The following is a 22,890-nucleotide window of genomic DNA, read 5'->3' as shown; positions in this document are numbered from 1 at the left end:
TTCTCATCTAGAACAGAATTAGCAATTCATCAGACCAGGTGCCAGGGGCTTGGGCACCAGTCTGAGCTCCAGCCAACGAAAAGACCTTGGGCAAGTTACTTTGAAACCTTTGTGGCTTCATTTATCAAAAAGAGGCCCTTCCAATTCTCAACATTGCGCTATCCTTGGAATATTTTTTCCAGGTCCAATAGCATGTTCTTTTCTGGTTTCTCAATACTGAACAAGGCAAAGGTGAGGACAGAAGAGAGCATACCACAGGCTCTACTCACACTCCTAAACCCCTCTTGCCCCTGTCCTCCCCCCAGGGGGAAGACCCAATTCTCGCAGGGGCTCGAAGGAAAGGAGAGGTGGAGGGTGGAGGCTTTGGTGAGACAGTGATACTAGAGGTCTGAGCACACAGACGAAGACACTGGGTGGGGATGCTTTCTGTTCCAAGGCATATCCCCTTAAATAAACCAGAGAGCTGATGGTACAGGAGTGTGGGGAGGGAGAACCAAAGGATGCAAGGAAGACTGGACACCCCTCCCAGGCAGAGTCAGGTGCTCTGTATATAACTGTAACACAGATGTTGGGAGTGGAATGAAGGGAGTCCTTGGGCTCCAGCCAGGTAGTGGGGGAGACAAGCAGGGATGAGGGAGGGAGGAAGTCACCAGGATCCATCTCAAGGTGCCAGGGGAGCCCCTGGAGGGCAAGGATCTGGAAACTGCAGACTACCACATCCATGAGTCATCCGTGTGGTAACAGGAACTCAGAGGCCAGCCAGGACTGCCCCTGGGAAGGGACCCCGGTTGAGTTGAGGCAGGAGTTACAAAGACCCTGGTGAGGCCCAATTATCTGTAGAATTTTAAATCTGGAAGCTTAGAAATCATCTAGGGGACTGACATGTCTTGAATGCCACCTGTCCCCTCTCCTTCAGCCAGTGGACTCTTCTACGCAGAGTCCATATTCTTACAGGCCACCAGGCCTTTGCCCCTGTAGGTCCTTCTGCTCAGAGAACCTTTCCCACCTTCTTCACTAGCTCATTGTGCCCAGCCTTTTTTTTCTTTCTTTTTTTTTTTTTTTGGTGAGGAAGATTGGCCCTGAGCTAACACCTGTGCCCACCTTCCTCTATTTTGTATATGGGAAGCCACCATAGCATGGTTTGATGAGTGGTGTGTAGGTCCGCGCCCGGGATCTGAACCTCTGAACCCCAGGCCACCGAAGCAGAGCACGCAAACTTAACCACTATGCCACGAGGCCAGCCCTCTGCTCAGCCTTTGAATTCATTGCAGGTCCCATCACCCTCTGGATGTTCTCCCTGAAGCCCTACTCTGGGTTCTTTGCCCCTACATGTTCTCTTAGTGCCCTGCACTTCCTTGTCTCCCTGTACTTTCCTCACTATTGGCAACTGTGTTTTCTTGTTTGCATCCCTCACTGAACCACAAGCTCTTTAAGGACTGGAACTGACCCTTACTCCTTTGCACACTCAGCACCTAGGAGTGCCTAGTCCATAGGAAGGGCTCAGTTAATGCTGCTGAATGAAGAGGTGGGTGGAGGAGAGGCAGGGCTCAGCTTACTTCTGTTCCCCTCTCTGGAGAACATAAGATATATGCTCTCCTGCACTGGACAGTCCTTTAAGAATCTGATGATGGTTATCAAATCTGCCCCCAAGAGCATTCCAGAGGTAGACAAACAACCCAGTTCGTTCCAAGCATCCTCAAATGCCCTGACTTTCCATCCTCTCTCTATTGGACTCCCTCCTCTGACGGCTCTTGAATTTGTCAGGATCCCTCTATAAATGAGGCAATCAGAGGGGGACACATGCTTTCACTCACATTCCTACCCGAAATTTACAGAACTGGGCAACGGCTAACATTGCAACAGACATCAATAGCTGAGCCAGAAATGGGATCCAGATTTTCAGATCCCTAAATCGGTCACATAGTACCTTACTACCGTTAGTTAGTCCTGGATTAGTAACCTGAATCCAGTTAACTTCCCACCTGCACACTCAGTCCCGTGCCCTGACTCCCACCCTCTTCGCTGACATCCAAGCAGCCCTTACTCAGCATGAGACAAAGGTAGAGCCAAACAGAAGGCTGCAGCTGGGGAGGGGGTGGGGAGAGCACAGATTAGAAAAAAGGGCTCCCCCAGAGCAGACCAATTCATTTAACATATATAAACGTATGGAGGACCTAGCTTCCTGGAGCTTATATTTTTAGCAGGGAAGAGGGACAAAGTAAAGACATCTATTATAAAGCAGAGTAAAAGGTGATCAGTGCACAGAAAAAGAGACAGAACAGGGTAAGGAGCATTGGGGTGGGAGTGGGGCAGATTACCATTTTAAATAGGGTGCTCAGAGGAGGCCTAGTTGAAGGAGACTTTGGATCAAAACCTGAACGAAGGAAAGAAGCTGGGAGAAAGGTATTCTAGACGTAAGGACAAGACACAAGATTGCTTATTTCTTACTTATAAAAACTACACTATAGGATCCCACTCTAGCATATAAGAATCAGAAACAGGGCCGGCCCCGTGGCTTAGTGGTTAAGTGCGCCCACTCTGCTACTGGCGGCCGGGGTTCAGATCCCGGGCGCGCACCAACCCACCGCTTGTCCAGCCACACTACACACATACAGCAACTAGAGAGATGTGCAACCATGACATACAACCATCTACTGGGGCTTCGGGGAGAAAGAGGAGGAGGATTGACAATAGATGTTAGCTTAGGGCCGGTCTTCCTCAGCAAAAAAGAGGAGGATTGGCATGGATGTTAGCTCAGGGCTGATCTTCCTTACCAAAAAAAAAAAAAATTAGAAACAAAACTCAACAGAATAAGGATTGCTGGCTATTTTGGCTAACCCTATTTATTTATACACATTTTGATTTATATATATTTATATTTATATACATTTACATACATTTTGATCTCAGGGCAGCAGAATGAAAGGGCTGTTACTTAATAATGGTGGCTTCCTAAGATTTCAGAGTCCACTGCTCAAGGCACAGGAGGGATGAGGCACTCACCAGAAGGCTTCTGTAAGAAGCGCAGGATCATAAATACCACGTCCTTTCGGCCTATTTTCTTCTTTATGAGGCGAGGTTCTCAGGAAACATGTAACACTCCGGGCACAATCTTTGTAACTAGCTGTAGCCCATGTGATACACACAGAAAAGCAGCACAGAGTGGACCAGGAATAAATACCGAAATCTAATGACTAAACATACAAACTGTACACATAAGTGATACACCACTGTATATAACACTTAACTGTATGTAAGTTAAGAAATGGGCCACAGTACCAAAGTCCACAGAGGGAGAAAACATTTATCAAATTTACGGATTGCACTTGTATTTAAATCTCTGCTCCAGGGTCAGTTGTTTATAGCCTCTATATCCTCATAGAGCAGCTCTGGCCTTTGAAATGAATCCCCTGTGATTTGAATCTGTTACCGGCTCCTCTTTTCTGGGAGCAGAGTGACCTTCATAAATAATATTTGCTAACTACAACGGCAACGCCGAAAAACCATCAATGAGGGCTGGCCCCGTGGCTTCGCGGTTAAGTGCACGCGCTCCGCTGCTGGTGGCCCGGGTTTGGATCCCGGGCGCGCAACAACGCATGGCTTGTCCGGCCATGCTGAGGCCGCGTCCCACATACAGCAACTAGAAGGATGTGCAACTATGACAAACAACTATCTACTGGGGCTTTGGGGGAAAAAAAAGGAGCAGGATTGGCAATAGATGTTAGCTCAGAGCCAGTCTTCCTCAGCAAAAAGAGGATTAGCATGGATGTTAGCTCAGGGCTGATCTTCCTCACAGAAAAAAAAAAAAAAAACCCATCAGTGAATTGGTATCCTTCGGGGCAGGTGGTGTACTGAGTCCTGAGCCTCCCCTTCTCCTTTCCTTCCCTCAAGGGTGTGCATACACTAGGTACATCTTTCCTCCGCCCTTCAAAGCTTTTCCTTACCTTTTTTGACGTTCAAATGTGGGTCAAATCTGGTCATCTAACAGAAAAATGAACTGCTGAGAGGGTAAGTAACGAGCCACTCACACAAGGTATGCACTAATAAAAATTTAATATCAGAAAACAAATCAGAAAACAGCAAAAACATTTTTTAACCATTCACAATTAAAGTGGAAAGAGACAAAATTATAAGGCAGCCATCCATGGAATGATTTCATGTTTACAAAGGATCCAGGAAAAGGGACATTTAAAATCACCGCTCAGGCTACTGAAGCAGGGGAACTGCAGTGTTATCCCACGAGACTTCCAACTTGCTAGAAGATGCTATCAGAAATAAAAATCAAAGCTGATCTCCTTCTATTAGGCTGGGCCTATCTAGAGAATTCCTAATGGTTGTCTTGTCCTTTTCTACAAGTCATAAATTTCCCTCAGGTCTCCTGAGGTGAATCGAGATGTCTCTGGTTCCACCATTGGTCTTAATTTCACAGCATCTCCAACAGTGCTCTTTGGTTGATGGGGACCATGCTGTATTGAGCAGAAATTTTCTCATGCAAGGAAGGTTCCCCTGTAGGACACCTACAGAGGTTCTCACCTCACCCTGCAGCAGTCTGGGATGAATCTAGTCATTTTCTCAGTCTCCCAAGAGGCCCACAGGCGCCCTAGGCAGGAACATTCTTTGGGGGCTTGTGCCATTGACAATACAGTTCCCATGTTCAGTACCTAGCTACCATGATCTGAGGGGCTTAGTACACTCCAATGCTGGTGTGTCTTCCTAGTTCTAATCCTTGAAAAAGAGAAAAACCAGGCAGCGACACTTAGAAGTAGGCTGGTAAAAACAAACAATTACATTTTCTCCTTTCTACAAAGAACTGACGACTCAAAACGGCCACCTCTCTCTTTTGTCTAGTGATTCAAAATACAGGAACAGGGCTAACTGGGCTGTTTTGAATAGGGAAATAAAATGGTGATGAAGGGAAGAGAGAACACATAGCCTCTGCAGGTGGTACCGTTTCCAACTCTCTACACTCCAGTGCAGAGCCTTTGCCTAAAAAAAGAAATCTGGCAGCAGCGTGAACAGGAAAGTCATCAGACCTGGAACATCGCTGCTTCAGGGAAATGGGAACTGATAAGCAATTCACTGGAGAACAAGTGAGGGGAACGGATCAGTAGTTTTTTTCAACTTAATTTGCCATTTAAGAGAACACTCAGACTCTGAAGAAACTATTCCCACCAAGGAAAGAGAGTCAAATTGCAATTAAGATTAACTTTGGTTAGGAGGAAGGAAGGACCATGCTTTTCATCATCAATTGCATCTCTTTGGTAGCCAATAATTCCATTTGTAATCATGGCAGCAACTTATGTATTGCCAATGTTTTCAAAGGTGTGAGAGCATTAAGGCATCCACATCTAAGGAGGCAGTTTTAAAAAGGGGAAAATGGAACTGAAATGTGTCAATAAGTGACCATCAATGTGGCCTCTCCTGGAACACTGCCCACCATGGGCAAGTTCTTCTCCCAGGGAAGGAGGCCTCTGCCACGCTGCTCAGTTCCCTGCTGCCTGAAGATGCATTTGAGCCCTATGAGATTAGTATGGCTATTTCTGCCTGCTGACCAGGAAAGAAGTGAGCAGTTCCTGAGGCAGCAGCTTTAAAGTCTGGGAAAGCCCACAGCTTCCGAGAGCTGATAGGTCTTGAAAGTTTTGCTTGTTAATGTGAGGTCCAGAGGGGAAGGCAAATTTGGAAATTAGAAGGTTCAGTCCTTGCCAGAGCTCAAGGCCCTACCCAGCAAGATAGTCTAGCCCAACTTTTCAGTGATGGCAAGGCACTGCTGAAAGAGGCTTTGGCCAGCAGAACAAAGGTCGGATCATTGCACACAACGATATGGCAGAAAGTGCTACTATCCAAACCAAACCAGACACTAAAATGTGCTATTTATTTAACAAAGTAAATTTCTAGGGAGAATCAAGGCAACCATGTCATTCTGAAGGACCAGATGAAACCCCGGGGCTCTCATAAGTCAGAGTTGTTATCAGGAAAGTCACTGACACTTTCCATGCTGTACCTTCTGTTGGTCTTCATTTTGTACGCCATGGTTGCCAGCCACTATACAAAACCGTGCCCTATTAATGCTACTTTGGTCTACAGCCAGCAGAGGGCTTGCGAGTTCTACTTCCACAGCTGCTGACCCAGTGATGAATCCAGGAAGGAAATGAAGAAGTTGTAGACATGCTGGCTTAAGTGTCACATAAAACATTTTACAAACTCCTAAATCCTCTGCCCTGAAGAAAATAGTCTTGATTCCTTCTTTATGTTATGTGTTTTGAAATGGTACAGAAAATCAAAATAAATTAATAATACAATATTACACACATTTGATAACACAAAGTTTACAGGGATTTTGGCAAATACGGAAAATTTATCCTAGTTTGTTTAACACTTTTACTATCTCAATTGTGTAAATTACCAGAATATTAGTGATTGTGTCATATCACACATGAGGAAGTGAGATTTTAAGGGCTTAACAAAGCTGCATTTGACACAAAGGTAACTTCACCGAAGGGAATAAAGAATAGAGACAATATTATCTTCATCATCACAGTTCAAGAAGTGGTTGTCCTGATGAGAACTCAACTCACACAAATATTAACATCACCACCAGCAGTAAGCAGCAAACTGTAGGGAGTTGGAGCTGGAGGGAAAACTCAGGAGAAAAGCATGGAAAAGAAAAGATGAAGAGACAAGAGACATGATTTAATAAGCTTTAAATCAGCAGGCAAACACTTCCCATTTGTGATATATCTTGACTTTCTTCACTGCTACAGGTGCTTATGTGAGGCTGACCTAGCACTCCCCAAGGGGCACCATGTATTTTGCCAGAAGGACTGCTGGTCTGCTAAGATAAATACTTAAAAAGAAAAAAAGGGACAACATAGGTTTTGGTAATCTTACGTTCAAAAAGGTTACTACAAAGATGTCAGTAACTATCCAAATTCACTTAAAATTTAACATCTCTTAATTTCCAAAGATACTTTGGGATCTGACTGTTCTTGAAGGAAAGCCTAGGCCTGAACCTACTAGAACTTGGCTCCTCTAGAAGAATGTGTTGGAGGCAGGTATTCTGCAAAGGAGAACTTAAAAAGAAACGCTAGAGAACACTGGTCACCTCTTGAGAAGCTAGGCTACCTCTGCCGCCCCATGGGATGGATGGAAGCGCAGGCTCTCTAGAGAGGCCTGCGCACAAGGAGCTGTTAGAGTCTCTCCAGACATCCCTTCTCAGTGGACATCTCTCTTGAATATAAAGTCAGCTTTCAATGTGTCTTGCTGTCATTTTCTTGACTCTAGCCCCAAATTTACTACAATTATCTTCAGCATCTAAGACAGTAGGCATTACGACCTTCTATCAAGGCATGCAGCAGAGATGCTAAAGCACCAGTCTTACACGGTGAGAACCATGTTAAAAACCAATAGATAAAGTGGCAGGGCCTCTAAACTAAGAAAGAGATTTAGCTTAATTACAGAACACTGTATTTTCATAATTACTATTTCATTGTGAGTATGAAGTTCTCCACTTTTCCTTAAAACTAAATTCCATCTTCCCTGAGAATAGGGTTAAGAGAAACATCACAACTCAAAATGCCAAGGGCCTTTTAAAAGACAATAAGACGGAATGTCCATATCCAATCGGATTATGTTGTTTCTACCCTAAAAGCCTTCCGTTACTCCAGGTTTTAATCTCACCTCCCTCCGGACTCTAGGAATACAGGTGAGATGGGCAAGGCGAGACAAGAAGACCGAGGACATGAGCAGCTATCATGTGCCGGCTGTTCTCACTGGATGGCAAATGGCCAAGGACTGAGGCTGGAACCTGAACATTTAATGCTGGTGTCCTACTGACAGGATGAGTGGGATGAGGCAACCCAGAACCAGGGCTGCCACCTCCAGGCGGCTGAGGCCTCTCCCTCCAGTGGAGTCGGGTTTGTGGCTGTGCCCTATTCCGCCCACCTCAGGGAGGACGTGTACTGTGGCAACATAAAGAAATGTCCCGGCAGAGAAAAGCATGGCCACTCCAGTGGCGTTGACCTCTGAAAGCGCTTCTTTACTGCTCTGTGAATTAAGAGAGAGAAAGAAAAAAGAAAAATTAAGTCAGGTAAAATTCAGGGTCAGGAAGAGGTCCCAATAAAAACTACTCCATATTCCCAACTGGAGCTATCTGGGACACTGGGGACATCTTGAAATCAGAGCAATTTTGTTATTCATGGGAAGCTTCCAAGTAAGGCTTTCAGACTACTGGTGATGTACACAATTGCTTTTTCAAACAAACTTCGAGTCTGGTTGAACAGGTTTGGCCTGTATTATTCTTAAGATGGAATCAACAGCATTATTAATGCAGATATTAAATTTCATACATTCATTTATTTAGTCTACTAACATTTAACAAACATCGTCTATGCACTAGGCTCTAGGCCAGTGCTTGAGATACAGTGGTAATCACAATGCAGTACTTGCCCTCGCAGAGCTTAGAAATATCTCATAAGCTAAACTTCACACAATTTCAACATTTTCTATTTAAAAAGTGGACCTGGCCCCGTGGCCTGGTGGTTAAGTTTGGTGTGCTCCGCTTTGGTGGCCTGGGTTCTCAGTTTGGGATCCCAGGCGCGGACCTACACCATTCATCAGCCATGCTGTGGCGGTGACCCACATATAAAGTAGAGGAAGATTGGCACAGATGTTAAGCTCAGGGCTAATCTTCCTCAAGCAAAAAAAGAGAAAGATTGGCAACAGATGTTAGCTCAGGGCGCATCTTCAGGGAAAAAAAAAAAAAAGTGGACCTATGACTAACACAATTAATTAAAATTTTAAGAAAAGAATATGCCATAAATGTAACATGTAACCCCATGCCTCCAGAATTATCATACCTTCCTGCCAAAAGTTCTAAAAACTTATACTGATCCATGGAGTGATAAACAGGGTAATGTTTTAGAAGGAACTATACACTGCTCACTGACTGAAAGAAGATAAGGCTCTTCAGGTGAACAGAAAAGGGGTTTATAACACCTCATTTGTTAGCAATCCAGATCAACAAACTCTGGATTGACAGGAACTTAACCATTCTTTAACCATCTCATTTCTCATATGTTCCTTTAATATAAGTTTTATCACATCAAATATGAATCGAATGACACTCAGAAGAATCAATGACCTTCAGAGAGAGTATGGGGGAAAGCAGTTCCCACGAATGAGCCCTGAGTCAGGGTGGTTCTAAGATTTTCCTCCCGTCACCTGTCACTTCCAGACTTGTAAGTAAAATGAGGATGGCTGCTGCTAAGAGCTGCAGCCCTAGTAGACAGAATTGCAAGGCATGGAAAGGTTCTAGGAGATCACAAAAGAATGAGACACTGTCTAGAGAAGCTAGGAATGAGTCACACGTACCTTACTTAGTCCTAAGTACGTCACCATGGACATAACTGGCGCTGCTAGGGCAAAGACCAGTAGGTGCTTTCTGATTCGATTCCGCTCCAGGCCAGCATGCATTAAGAAGGAAACCAGCCCGAAAGCAGCTGGTGCCTGGAAAAGAAAAATTATCCCTTATTATTACTCCAGAGGTATGGATTGCTCCTACTTTATGAAGTACATGTCATTTGATGGAATTCTCATACAAAAAAACCAGGCATAGTACCAAGACTGAGCTCTGCCTTTTAGGAACTAATGTTCTAAGCTAAGAAAATATCCTATTTGTGGGTGTGTGTTTCTTAGATAGCAGGAAAAGAGAAATAGTCAAGAAAAGAATATAGGAAAAGAGAAATATTTATGAACAAAAATTACTATGAAATATAGTAATTTGTAGAGAATTTAACAGTTTGAGTATATGACCATAAAAAAATAAAACCTTTTCAAGTAAAAGTTTAAGAAAACAGTAGTAAAAAAACAGCTAGGAACAGAATTATTCAATTGTCTAAAATGAGGAGCAATTATGAAAATAACTAAAAAAATTTTCCCATTCCAGAAAAATGTTAATGACCAGAGAAATTTTAACTATGAATATATTCAACATCAAACTTTACATCAAAGTTTTGCTTACCTTATGTAGCATTATTGCCACAAACACAATTAACTGGACGCTGGTCTGTGAAGTAGAAGCTGCTGCTCCCAAAGCAACACCGTCAGCTAAATTTGGAAAAAGAGAAACGTAAGACGCTATAAATAACAACAACTATAACAGTGCAGTGGTGGAGTGCAGGGGCTTTAGAGTCGGGTGGAGCTGGATTTGACTTTGGGAAGGTTACTTAACATTTCTGAACCTCAGCCTCCTCATCTCTAAAATGGGTTCAATAAAGTATGTATTCTTAGGGTTTTCATGAGGGTTAAATGAGATAATGTATGTAAAGAGTTCAGCACCTGGCCCAGAATATTCAATATGTCAGCTACTATTGTTGTTGTTGTTACTGGAAAACATATGATGTTCAAAAATCCACTGATTAATAAATCAAATTGTAATAACAAAGAATTTCAAAGGAAGCATCTCTGAATCTTGTAGATGAAAAAGCAAAATAAAGACACTAGGACTTGGCATAAATGAGTTATGATTCTAGGGCATGCCCAATCAGCAACGCTAAGACTTCTGCCTTCTACAGCCTATCTCTGCCTCAATTAGTACTTTGAGTATATACTGGGCAGCAGGGCTGGTCAGTACAAAAGTGCCGAGGCTCTTTTCCAGATGAGATTCTAGGGCAGAGGTCAGCAAACTTTTTTTTTAAAGGGCCAGATAGGAAATATTTTAGGCTTTGTAGGCTATTTGCTCTCTTGCAACTACTCGACTCTGCCATTATTGTGCAAAAGCAGCCACAGATAATAGTTAAACAAGTGGGCATGGCTGTGTTCCAATAAAACTGTATAGATGCCGAAATTTGAATTTCAAGTTATTTTCATGTGCCACAACATAGTCTTTTTTTTCATCCATTAAAAAATACAAAAATCAGGGGCTGGCCCAGTGGCGTAGTGGTTAAGTGCGTGCACTCTGCTTCGGCGGCCGGGGGCTCCCAGGTTTGGATCCCGGGCGCGCACCGACGCACCGCTTGTCAAGCTGCGCTGTGGCAGCGTCCCATATAAAGTAGAGGAAGATAGGCATGGATGTTAGCCCAGGGCAAATCTTCCTCAGCAGAAAGAGGAGGATTGGCATCGGATGTTAGCTCAGGGCTAATCTTCCTCACATACACAAAAAAAAAATTTAAAAAAAAACAATACAAAAATCATCCTGAGCTTGCAAACCCCTGACCTGACACTGAGTATGCCAGAGCTTATACTTGTGTTCGAGGACTTTATTAAGCAACCCTGTCCTCCAGGCCAGCCCGAGAGCATTTCATGTGGATGGTCCCTGTGATGTGAACACTAAACCCCTGACTGTGTGACAGAAAAGAAGGGTTCCACTGCGATCCAGGCCTACCTGCAGCATGGACGACCAGACCCAGCGTGGTGGTGATTTTGGAATTGCTAGGCCTTGCTGTCTCTGGATCTGTAGCAAAAATAAGCAAGTCAGCCATTAAGCAATGTGAAATAGAAACTGTTAGAACCCCTACCTAGAGGTGGAAGAATTCTTCAAAAGCTCTTAAAGTAGCAGATCATTATTTTTCTCCCTACAGTCTTGTTTTTTTCTGCTTCAAACACTAAGAGTCCCCTGTCCTGAAGAGTGGGCAGGAGGGAACTCCTCATTTGATCCAGCCTTCCCTGAAAAAACCATATGTAACCCCCAACTGCCTCACGCCCCTTAACCCTCAACCTCTCCATGGAATGTGCTCTGTGGCCTCTCACTGCTTCTCTCCAGACCAATCTAATTGTCACTGTCTACCTGCTCCTCTTCCCCAGCCTCCTGCAACTTTATCTTTATTCTAACATCAAAATGTCCGTCACGTTTCCCCTTTTCCATTTTATTGCCACCATCCTAACCTAAATTTTCACCAACTCAAACCTTAATTAGCAGTAGGCTCCCAACTCGTTTCCCTTTACTCTCTTTTCTTCCTACTCAAACTCACCTTACACAGCCTTGTCACAGTCATCTTCCTGAATTGCCACCCTTTTGATGTGTCAGTTAACTAGTTAAGAATCTGCTGCTTTTCAAATTCAGTCCAAACGGCTCTATTCAGTAGGTTCTTAAGTGCTTTATCAACAGGTATCATCTTTTTTCTCACCATCCAGTCCAGTTAAACCAGTTTCTCTAACATCCTCTAACAAAACATTCTCATTCTCCTTTCCCCAAATCTCCTCACTCCTAATTCTTGGCATGTACTGAACTTCTCAGCTCATCAATCCAAAACCTAGACATTTTGTTTAAAGTCTAATTCTAGGACCACTTCCCTCAAGAAAGAATCAAAGATTAATTCCAGCTCAAAACAACTCTCCCCTTGCCTAGGAATGGAGAGCTCTCTGTGCAGTCTCTACATGCTACTTCAAGGTTTCTTCTGTATCACCACCTTAGATATATAAAACTGTTTTCACTTAAATATGTCTTATATCTCCCAATTGACTGTAAACTATACAGAATTACATTTTCTACTTCTTTCTATTTCTTTTTTACATGTCTTCCGGAATGTAGCACAGGACTGGGCACCCAATAGTTGCTTAATCAATTCTTGTTGGAGAGTGAAAAAAGTTGGTATTTATCTGTATTTCATGACTGTTACAGCTATCATAAGAAATATACAAGCAAGTGAATAATGTCCAAACAATGTAAAGTTAAAAGATGTGGACATCAAAATGCCAGGTGAAATGACAGATGGACATTAGTCAAATAAACTCTGAGGGATTTCATCTTCTTGAGGAGCCCAGCGCACAGAAGGAATGGTTTACAATGGAAAAAGTGTACACAAGTAAAGCAACATGTTATCTTTTTACTAATAAAATTTATCTTCTAATTAAAACACTGCAAGGAAGGGACAGGAAAGCGCCTAATTGCTCTGAGACAACAAATATTTCAATATCTCCCCAAACTGGGAAGAACAATCATATTACACTGTGCGACAAGCTTGTTTTGGCTTTCTTTATATACAGTCTTGTGGTCTAGTTACAAGAACCCCCTAAGTAAAAATTAGAGGCTTTAAAATTAAAACACAGTTTTTATAAATCTGTAAGAAAAAACTATACTTCAGAATAAATTTAATACATGAATTAACTTTTACTGATACTTAATAATACATAAAAGCCTGCAGATAATAGGTAAAGCCCGGTCATCAGATACATGAAAGCCAGCAAAAACAGTGACCTCAGAGACAAAACAGGAGGAAGCATAAAGGAACACACGCTACATTTAATTCTTTGTATAGGATTACAGGACACTAATGGGCCTATAAATGCATTTTAAATGGACACTGGCAAGAATCGAAAGAAAAATGTCACAGAGGCCACTGTGGGCAACCATGTAAAGCAGCTGGAGTCAGGTATCATCCAACAGAGGGTGCTACTCATTTGCTATTTGTTTTTTTTTTTTTTTTTTAAGATTTTATTTATTCATTTTTTTCCCCCCAAAGCTACCCCAGTAGATAGTTGTATGTCATAAGTTCACATCCTTCCAGTTGCTGTACGTGGGACTCGGCCTCGGGTTGGTCGGAGAAGTGGTGCCCTGGGGCGCGCCCGGGATCCGAACCCGGGCCGTCAGCATCAGAGCGCGCGCACTTAACCGCTAAGCCACGGAGCCGGCCCTCATTTGCTATTTGGAATAAAGCACAGGAATATAACCTTTTACTTCTAAATCAATTTTCTAAGATAAGACTTTATTAGTAAAAAAAAAAGTCTATGGAAAAAAATTGAAAAGAAATAGTAAATGCAAGGAGATTAAAAACCTTTCTATAGCAAGGGTATTTTTTGTTTTGTTTAAGTTTAATTCCATGATTTTTTTTAAACCTTTTTTATTTGGAAGTAATTTCAAATTTTCCAAAAAGTTGCAAGAATAGTTCAAAAAACATTCATATACCCTTTTCTCAGAATGACCTAGTGTATATAATATTTTACCCCATTTACTTTATCATTTGTCCTCATGCTTTCTTCCTCCATCCACACCACACAAACACATATACATACATCTTTTTCTTCTGTACCATTTAAGAATAAGTTGCCTACATCATAACTCTTTACCCCTAGATAACTTCAGTGTGTATTTCCTAAGAAAAAGGATATTTCCTTATATAATCACAGTACAGTTATCAACTTCAGCAAATTTAACACTGATGCTTTTTTCTAATCTTTCTTGCATATTCCAGTTTTCTCAATTGCCCAGAATGTCTTTCAGAGCAGTTTTCCTATCCAGCAAGGATCCAGTTTAAGATCATATATTCCACTTAGGTTGTATCTCTTTAGTCTCCTTTAATCTGGAACATTTTCTCTGCCTTTGACTTTAGTAACATTGATATCTTGGAAGAATCTATTGCCCTCTCTGTGCCTTTCCTGTTTTTTAATAGAATGATCCTTCCTTTTGGGTTTGTCTGATGTGTCGCCTTCTCGGATGGAATACTACATAGGCGACACTTCTCAGGATATCACATCTAGAGGCACATCTGCGGCTCACTTGGTAGTGTGAATTTTGGATTATATGCTGGACATTGTGAACGTTATCTTACGGATACTCTGGATTCTCTTACAGTCCTCCAAAGAGTGTTGATTTTTTGTTTTGCTTTAAGTAATTTGGTTTGGCTCAAATGGTAAACTCTTGTTTTTTGGGCAGCTGCTCAAATCTGTTTGGTTCTTTTATCTTTAACTGAGCTGCCTGGAGTCTGCCCACGAAAGCATGGTTCAGGGCTCGGCCAGAGACTTCCGCAGCATTTATACACAGAATTTGGGGCTGCATTTCTCTGTCCCTATCCTTTCTAAGATTCTTTCCTCACTTGCCAGTAGTTACACTGAACTCAGTCTTCTGGTTCCTCAGTCCACAAAGACTGAGTTTTCTATTAGAGTTTTAGTTAACCCACAGGGAACTGACTGCTAAAAGCAGTAAAAATAGGAAACTCACCCTGTTCCAGGTACTAACTCCCCTCCAGAATTTGCCTGCTTTAGGTCACCCTCCGTATCTTTAGGTAGTGGTTTTTTAAATTTTGTCCAGAGTTTATAGTTATCTCTAAGGAGGCTGGTCTGATAGGAACTTACTTTCCCACACCGAAAGCTGAAGGCCAATGATGATCATCTGGTCAAGACACTGTCTGATTTCTTCATTTAGTTACTTCTTTTTCCCTTGGAACTAATAAGCAAATCAAAATTTACTGCCTAGATTTAACATCTATTGATGTTCTTTATCTTATAATGTCCTAATATCTATTGATATTCTTGCCTGAGCCAATTTTTACTATGAATGTTTCAAAAACAATTTTCTAACTCCAGAATTCTTTCCACATTTACCAGTTGGCATTTAGCTTTCTACTGTAAGCAAGGGCCCTCCTTTTTTCTTTTATCTTTCTCTCTCTCTCTCTCTCTCTCTCTCGTGTGGATGTGCTCATCGATTCCCATTTTTTCAATGGTTTATACTTCATCACTATTTCTAATTATTTTGGTGCTCAAATTGTCCTAGATCTGGCCAGTGGGAACTCCTTCAAGTTGGTTCTTATATCCTGTGACATGTTTCCATCTTCTTCCTTCCTTCCTACTTTTTTTTGAGCAATAGATGTTCCAAGCTCATTTTGTACTTACTCTGCCCCTGTCCTGGAATCAGCCATTTCTCCAAAGAGCCCTGGTATAATGGGTGCTAGTGGAGTGTCTTTACTTCTAGGCCCTCTCCGCAGACAGGGCTAGGACATACATATATGGATACATACACACACATGTATATATGTACACATATACATTTTAGAAATCATGAATCCAATAGCTCCAATTCCAACCCATCCCTACCGGGGATCTTTCTTGCCCTCTCCCGTTGCATATTTGTATGTCCCTCATTCCACAGCGAGAACTGTGGTTCTGCCAACATCAACACATTGACTCATTTGCTCAGTCCTATAGTACATCTAAAACAGTTTAATTGTTTTGCCCATACCAGTACAAAAAGCAAGGCCTATTAAAAAGAATTCAGTATTTGTTTATGTTTCTCCCACAACCCCACCCAAGACTAAAGGTACACAGTCAAATACTACATTCGTAAGTTACTTGAATTAGTTGTTTTTTTAAATCCCCTTCAGTATGATTGTACTATATGTTTGAAATACAGTTCATCTGTTTCAGTTACCTTCCCCATCCTTGTCGATTTCATTTTATTTTTTGAATATGGAGAATATTAATATGTGTCCAAAAGTCAAAGCTATATCAAAAAGGCATCCCCGGGAAGTGTCACGCCCTCCTAAAACCCTTCTGCCCAATCATAGCCCCAAGCCTTCCCCACCACTTACAGGCAACCAACTTTGTTTTCTAGCTGATCCTTCTAATGTTTCTTTTTTGTAAAGATAAGCAGATCGATATATATATGTTTTCTTATTTCTCCTTCTTTCTTACACGAAACAGTATATGATAGATGCTTACTTATATTTTTGCTTTTTTTTCACTTAACAATATTTCCTAAAAATCTCTCCCTCTCAGTTCACCAAGATCTGATTCCTCATTCTTTTTCATAGCTACACAGAACTCCACTGTATGTACACATCACAGTTCATTCAACCAATTTCCATGACTGGACATTAAAGTGGTTTTACAATGATAAATAATGCTGCACTGAAAAGTCTTGTGCATATGTATTTTCATATTGGAGCCATATTATCAGAGTAAATTCCTAGAAGTGAGATTTTTCTGTCAAAGGGTAAATACACATGTAGTTTTTGTTAGATATTATCAAATTCCCCTCCACAGGGGCTTTACCATTTTGCATTCCCAGAGCAATATATGAGAGTGTCTCTTTCACCATAGCTTTGCCAATAGAGTGTATTATCAAGCTTTTGAATTTTTGCCTGACAGGTGAGAAATGGCATCTAAGAGGAATTTTGATAGGCATTCTTTCTTTTTTTTTCTGCTGAGGAAGATTTGCCCTGAGCTAACACCCGTTGCCAATCTTCCTCTTTTTTTATGTGGGCCACTGCCACAGCATGACTCCTAACAGACGAGTAGTGTAGGTCCACGCCTGGGAACCAAACTTGGGCTGCCGAAGCGGAGTGCGCTGAACTTGACCACTAGGCCACCAGGGCTGGCCCTGGCATTCTTATTTTAAGTTAAACTGAATATCTTTTCCTAAGTTTAAGGACCATTTTTATATCTTTTTAGGAACTATCTATTCATGTCTTTTGCCTCCTTTTCTACAGACTTTTTTTGTAGATCAAGGATTCTTAACTTGAGGTCCACACAGGAGAACACAGGTAGAATGCAAGGTTTGTTTGTGACCTTAACTTGGACAAAAAACGCATTTTTATTTTTACTAACCTCTAACTGAAATTTAGCACTTCCTTTAATTATGAATGTAGACAACAAACCACAAGTAATATTAGCACTACCTACACTTTATTGCCAATAGAAGCCAGATAATTTCCTATCATTTTACAGTTAAACATTTTAGATATCTTAATACAGATAGATTATTACTGTCACTCATCGCTACTTTAAATTAAGGGCTTATAGAAGTGCTGCCACACTGCATGATTAGTCTTCCAGCCTGTAGACACTCATCTGATGGAGCTAGGCAATTATCAGGCAACTCTGCACCTCACAGTCATTCAGCCACCAAACAGTGTAAGTCATGGGATCTCCCACTGGGACCAAGATATCTGTGCTGTTTTCCAGTAGTTCCTATCTGCAAAATTCTCCATCAATGTATTTGAAAACAGATATCTATAAACCCCTATGTCTAGTAGAACTCTTTCAAATTTGTTTCTATCACTATGGCATCAAAGTTATGTCATGGATCAGCATCCTTTTTTATTTAATATAAACCATATCAAAGATGTTGACCTAGCCAAAGATGAATTCATTGATTTTAAGACAAAGAAGTTAATATGACTAGAGTTAAATTTAAAAAGTCTTGGAGAATTCTAATTGTCCTTGGGAGAAGCTTATCTTTCCTTGGAAAGCAAGCTAGGAATGTGTTTAAGTATATATAAGAAAATATCTTTGTGAATCAGGATTTTCTACACTAGTTACCATCAAAACAAAAATCCAAATCAACTGGCTGGTCAACTTGACCCTCTGTTGCCTTGTTAAAGCCCATGTTACAATTTAATGTTCTCAGTCAAGCTAAGCAACAACAGCTATCATACTGATGTCCTAAAAAAATTTAACTTTACTTTGCTTATGATTTAAATATATCATCTCATTATTTAATTCACTGATAAAGAAGATATACACTACCATATCACAAATTTGTTTTAATGTTTTGGTAACTTTATTTCATAATTGGTGTTCTCTGTAATCCTATGCATTATGCTTTACACATTTAAAAACAGTATTCCAATGAAAGGCCCCTAGGCTAACTACCTACGGGCTCCATGGCACAAAAAGGGTTAAGAACTTCTGCCCTAGACTCTCAACCAAATGCCAACAGCCTTAAGATAACCAGGGTAATAACCCAATCAACACTCCCTTGTGCCACAAGTCACAACTCACTAGGTCCCCCAACTGAATAAAATGTTCAACGGAACCTGAGACAGACAAGAGTTTCAGCACTAAATAAGGCCATTGACATATACTGAATTATGTTATCATTTGTGACTTTCTAAACTGCAAATTTATTGTACTGCCCAAAAAACCTTGGAACCACTTACCATCAGTAGAATGCACATGGGAGCTGCCAATCTGGTCCACCAGCAACATGAAAACAAAGCCCAGTACGAGGGAAACACCAATGTAGGCATGCAGCTGTGTGTGGTCATGGCTGTGCTCATGTTCATGGGCAACTGGTATTTCTGCTGCTTTGTCTGATGCAATCACATTCTGTGTTTCACTTGCTTGGTGATGTTTTCCTAAAGTAGAGCGAACCATAAAGAGAAAAATGCGTTTTCCCCCTTAAACATCTTCATGTAGAAGCTTCCATTCTTTTGTATCTCAAGCTCTATTCACTTTACTGCAAAGACATCCACTTCATATACTGTAATCCAGCCAATCACAAACTCCTTTAACTTAAAGTTCATGATGAAAAAATTCCCAAGTGTCTTCTGCTTTTGGCATGCGGACCTTTTAACTGCCTGTTATTCCCGCAACCTAGGAAGTGGAAGCAAATCACCAAGCAAGAAAACAGGGGATTTTAGGGGAAACAGGGGAAAACAAGCAAATTCCCAGGGGATATTATCCCCAAATCCTCCTTTCTGGCTGAGAAATTCACGCCAATCTTATCAGAAACTGCAGTAAGTTTTATTCTAATGAAAATAGGCAAATGAAGAACAGTAACAATGAAAATAATTACAAACAAATTCATTTAGTTTTTTACACCTAGGTTTATAGAAAAATTGCAAATAAAGAGCAAATTGAGGGTCGGCCCCGTGGCTTAGCGGTTAGGTGCACTCGCTCTGCTGCTGGTGGCCCAGGTTCGGATCCCGGGCGCGCACCGAGGAACCGCTTCTCCGGCCATGCTGAGGCCGTGTCCCACATACAGCAACTAGAAGGATGTGCAGCTATGACATACAACTATCTACTGGGGCTTTGGGGGGGAAATAAATAAATGAGTAAAATTAAAAAAAAAAAAGAGCAAATTGAGTATAAAATTTTTAGCTTTAAAAAATACCAGGCGGCAATCACTAATTAGAAACCAAAAAGGCAGTGCAGTTTAAAAGAGGCACATCCTTCAGTCTAAATTCAGTTCTAAAAATATCATGACTGTTGGGAGACTCTGAATAACAGTAAATGATACCTGGCCAGGTAATACTACTAGTCTATATTTTACATATCTGACACTCAAAGCATAAATGCTTCAAGGCCATAATTCTTTTTTTTTTTTTTTTGTGAGGAGGATCAGCCCTCAGCTAACATCTGTGCTAATCCTCCTCTTTTTGCTGAGGAAGACTGGCTCTGAGCTAACATCTATTACGAATCCTCCTCCTTTTTTTCCCCCCTAAAGCCCCAGTAGATAGTTGTATGTCCTAGTTGCACATCCTTCTAGTTGCTGTATGTGGGACGTGGCCTCAGCATGGCCGGAGAAGCGGTGAGTCGGTGTGCACCCGGGATCCAAACCCAGGCCGCCACTAGCAGAGCATGCGCACTCAACCGCTAAGCCACGGGGCCGGCCCTAGGCCATAATTCTTATCTTTGCCGTGTTTCATGAATAGAGGCTAACATACTAGACATTTAATGTCTATAATTAAACATTTTTTTAACCTTTGACCAAAGAAATTGCACAAGCCTGTTGTAATATTTTAGACTCTGCCTTAATTTTTTGAAAGTCATTTTTGAGGGGCAGAAAGCACGTGTCATCCGAAGATAATAAAAACTCATATATTTTTCTAATTCTTGACAGATTTTTTGTTTTCATAGCTTTTTTTTTCTAACCTACTTTTAATGTGGTAAAATATACATAACAAAATTCACTTACCATTTTAACCATTTTTAAGTGTACAGTTCTGTGGCATTAAGTACATTCATATTGTTCTGCAACCATCACCATCGTTCATCTCCAGAACTTTTCATCATCCCAAAGGAATTTTTTCATCTGAAGATTTTTTCTAATAGTAATTTCCTTTACTTGTTTTTTAGTTAAATGTCTAAATCTCTCTTTTTAAAAAAGAAAAATCAACTTTATTGAGGTATAATTTACATAAAATAAAACACAACGAGTTTTCACAAATGTAAAAACTCTAGTAACTACTACCAAGGTCGACATATAGTATATTTAAATATCCCAGAAAAGTTCTCCTGTGTTTCTCTGAAGTCAATACATCACTCCCGGTCCCAGGCAGGCACTCGTGCTTTTTGTCCCCAGAGACTTTTCCCTGTTCTAGGATTTCACATAAACGGAATCACACAATATGTACTCTTTTGTGTCAGGCTTCTTTTGCTCAGCACAATGTTTTGAAATCTAATGCTTTGCGTGTATCAGTAGTTTGTTCCTCTTTTTGCTGAGTGGTGTTCCACTGTATGGACACGTTACAATTTGTTTATCCTTTTACCTGGTGATGGACATTTGGGTTATTTCCAATTTTGGTCTACTATAAATAAAGCTGCTGTGAGCATTCAGGTACAAGTTTTTCTGTGGATAACATTTTCTTTTCCCTGGGGTAAATACCTAGGATCAGAATTGATGGGTTGTGTGTATGTCTAACTTTATAAAAAACTGTCAAACTGTTTTCCAAAGTGGTTGTACCATTTTACATATCCAACAGCAATGTATGAGAGTACTAGTTGCTCCATACCATTTGATATTTGTGAGGCTTTTAAATTTTAACCATTTTTACATACATGATCATGTCATCTGCAAACAGACAGTTTGACTTCTTTCCAATCTTTATGCCTTTTCTTTCTTTTTCTGGCCTTATTGCAGGCTAGAAGCTGCCTAGCACCCCAAGGATAACGTTAAATATAAGAGGCTGAGAGGAGACAGGATTGCTTTGTTCCCAATGTTAGGCATCTTATCCGCAGGTTTTTCAAATATGCCCTTTCTCAGTAAGGAAGTTTCTTTCCTAGTTTGCTGATAATTTTTTAATGAATGGGAGTTTAATTTTGTCAAATGCTTTTCTGTACCTGTTAAGGATGATCAAATGGTTTTTCTACTTTATTTGATTAATATAATAAATTAAACTGGTTTTTGGATATTAATCCAACCCCTGTTTTGCATTCCTGGGATAAACTTCATTTGGTCAAAATGTATTATCCTTTCTATATATTTCTGGATTCAATTTGCTAATATTTGGTAAAGGACTGCTGCATCTATATTCATGAGGGATATCTGCCTGTAACTTTTTTCTCGTAATATCTCTGAGTTACACTGGCATCTTAAAATGAGATGGAGTACTTCTCTAAGAGATAAGATATCCTTCAGCAAATAAATGTTCACTTTTTAAATTTAAACAAGGGCTATGAATATCAGTAGTTATTCTGATGTTAATGTTAAGCAGCTTTTGAAATTGCTGAAATGAGATTTACGACAATGTTTTTTAAACTTTTAAAAGCATGACTCATAGCAAAAAATAAATTTTATATCATGATCTAGTAAACACATATATATTTGAAAAACTAAAAAAACTTTCACAAAATAGTACTTAACCTTACAATGGTTACAATGCACTCTTCCATTTGTCTATCTCTTTCTCTGTCTTTGTTCCTCCCTCTTTTTTAAATGCTGATCACAAGTCTAACTTACTAAATTTATTTCAAGACCCACTGAGTTGCTACTACCTTCAGTTTGACAGCACTAGTGGAGGTATAGAGAGACTCAGAGGACAAAATAGATGATTTTGGAACAAGGGGCATATTCTGGAAATTAGAAGTCTAGGCTGCAGTGGTCAACTAAGGACAGGTGAATGCGAGACAGGTCAGGAGAAAAAAGTGGGCAAGTTGTATGTACCCACCCAGTCCCTTACACAAGCAAAACTGTCAGCAGTAAGGATTTTAAGTCAAAGAATTGATTGAAAGCTCAGAGATGAAACATAATTAAATTTAAGAGAGAAGCAATCTAAGAATCTTGAATCAGTAATGTTGGACAATTAAAATGTAACCTCATGCTAACATAAGTGTGTTTAGTTTGTGAAAAATCATTGAGCTATACACTGCCAATATGTGTGCTTTCCTGTGTGTATGACATATACTTTTTTGTATGCAATATTTCAATAAAAATCAATAAACTTCAAATGCAGTACTCTGATGTGCAATACTGAAATGGTAGAACTCATCATTTTTCAAGTAGGTCGTCTTTGTGCGCTGGAGAATAGTTTAGCATGGCCTTAAGAATGTGAAATAAATGAAGTAAAACACGTGATTTGCTCTAAAGATAAGGCAATTTCGGGTATGCTTCCATTTTAATATATAAAACCACGATTTAATCTTTCACATTTATAGATGTTAAGAAGCTACCCGTGT

At 40.6% G+C, this 22,890-nt stretch overlaps 1 protein-coding gene across 3 annotated transcripts in view; it reads right to left on the bottom strand.

The window, feature by feature from the left end:
• Positions 1 to 4,036: 4,036 nt before the first annotated feature.
• SLC39A9 (solute carrier family 39 member 9) overlaps positions 4,037 to 22,890 on the bottom strand; it is a 43,627-nt gene continuing 24,773 nt past the window's right edge. For 2 of the 3 annotated variants that reach the window (XM_058567202.1, XM_058567204.1), the window contains exons 3-7: positions 18,651 to 18,848; positions 11,381 to 11,449; positions 10,019 to 10,104; positions 9,370 to 9,504; positions 4,037 to 8,043 (exon numbers count right to left, since the gene is read on the bottom strand). In XM_058567202.1, the coding sequence (XP_058423185.1) occupies positions 7,813 to 8,043; positions 9,370 to 9,504; positions 10,019 to 10,104; positions 11,381 to 11,449; positions 18,651 to 18,848 (719 nt within the window). In that variant the 3' untranslated portion in view covers positions 4,037 to 7,812. The remainder of the gene's footprint in view (positions 8,044 to 9,369; positions 9,505 to 10,018; positions 10,105 to 11,380; positions 11,450 to 18,650; positions 18,849 to 22,890) is intronic. The other variant, XM_058567203.1, reaches the window with a different exon arrangement.

This window comes from Diceros bicornis, chromosome 24 (genome assembly GCF_020826845.1).
Source record: "Diceros bicornis minor isolate mBicDic1 chromosome 24, mDicBic1.mat.cur, whole genome shotgun sequence".
Classification (NCBI taxonomy): Eukaryota; Metazoa; Chordata; class Mammalia; order Perissodactyla; family Rhinocerotidae; genus Diceros; species Diceros bicornis.
Note: the sequence above shows the minus strand (reverse complement) of the source record. Positions and strands in the feature narration are given on the sequence as shown.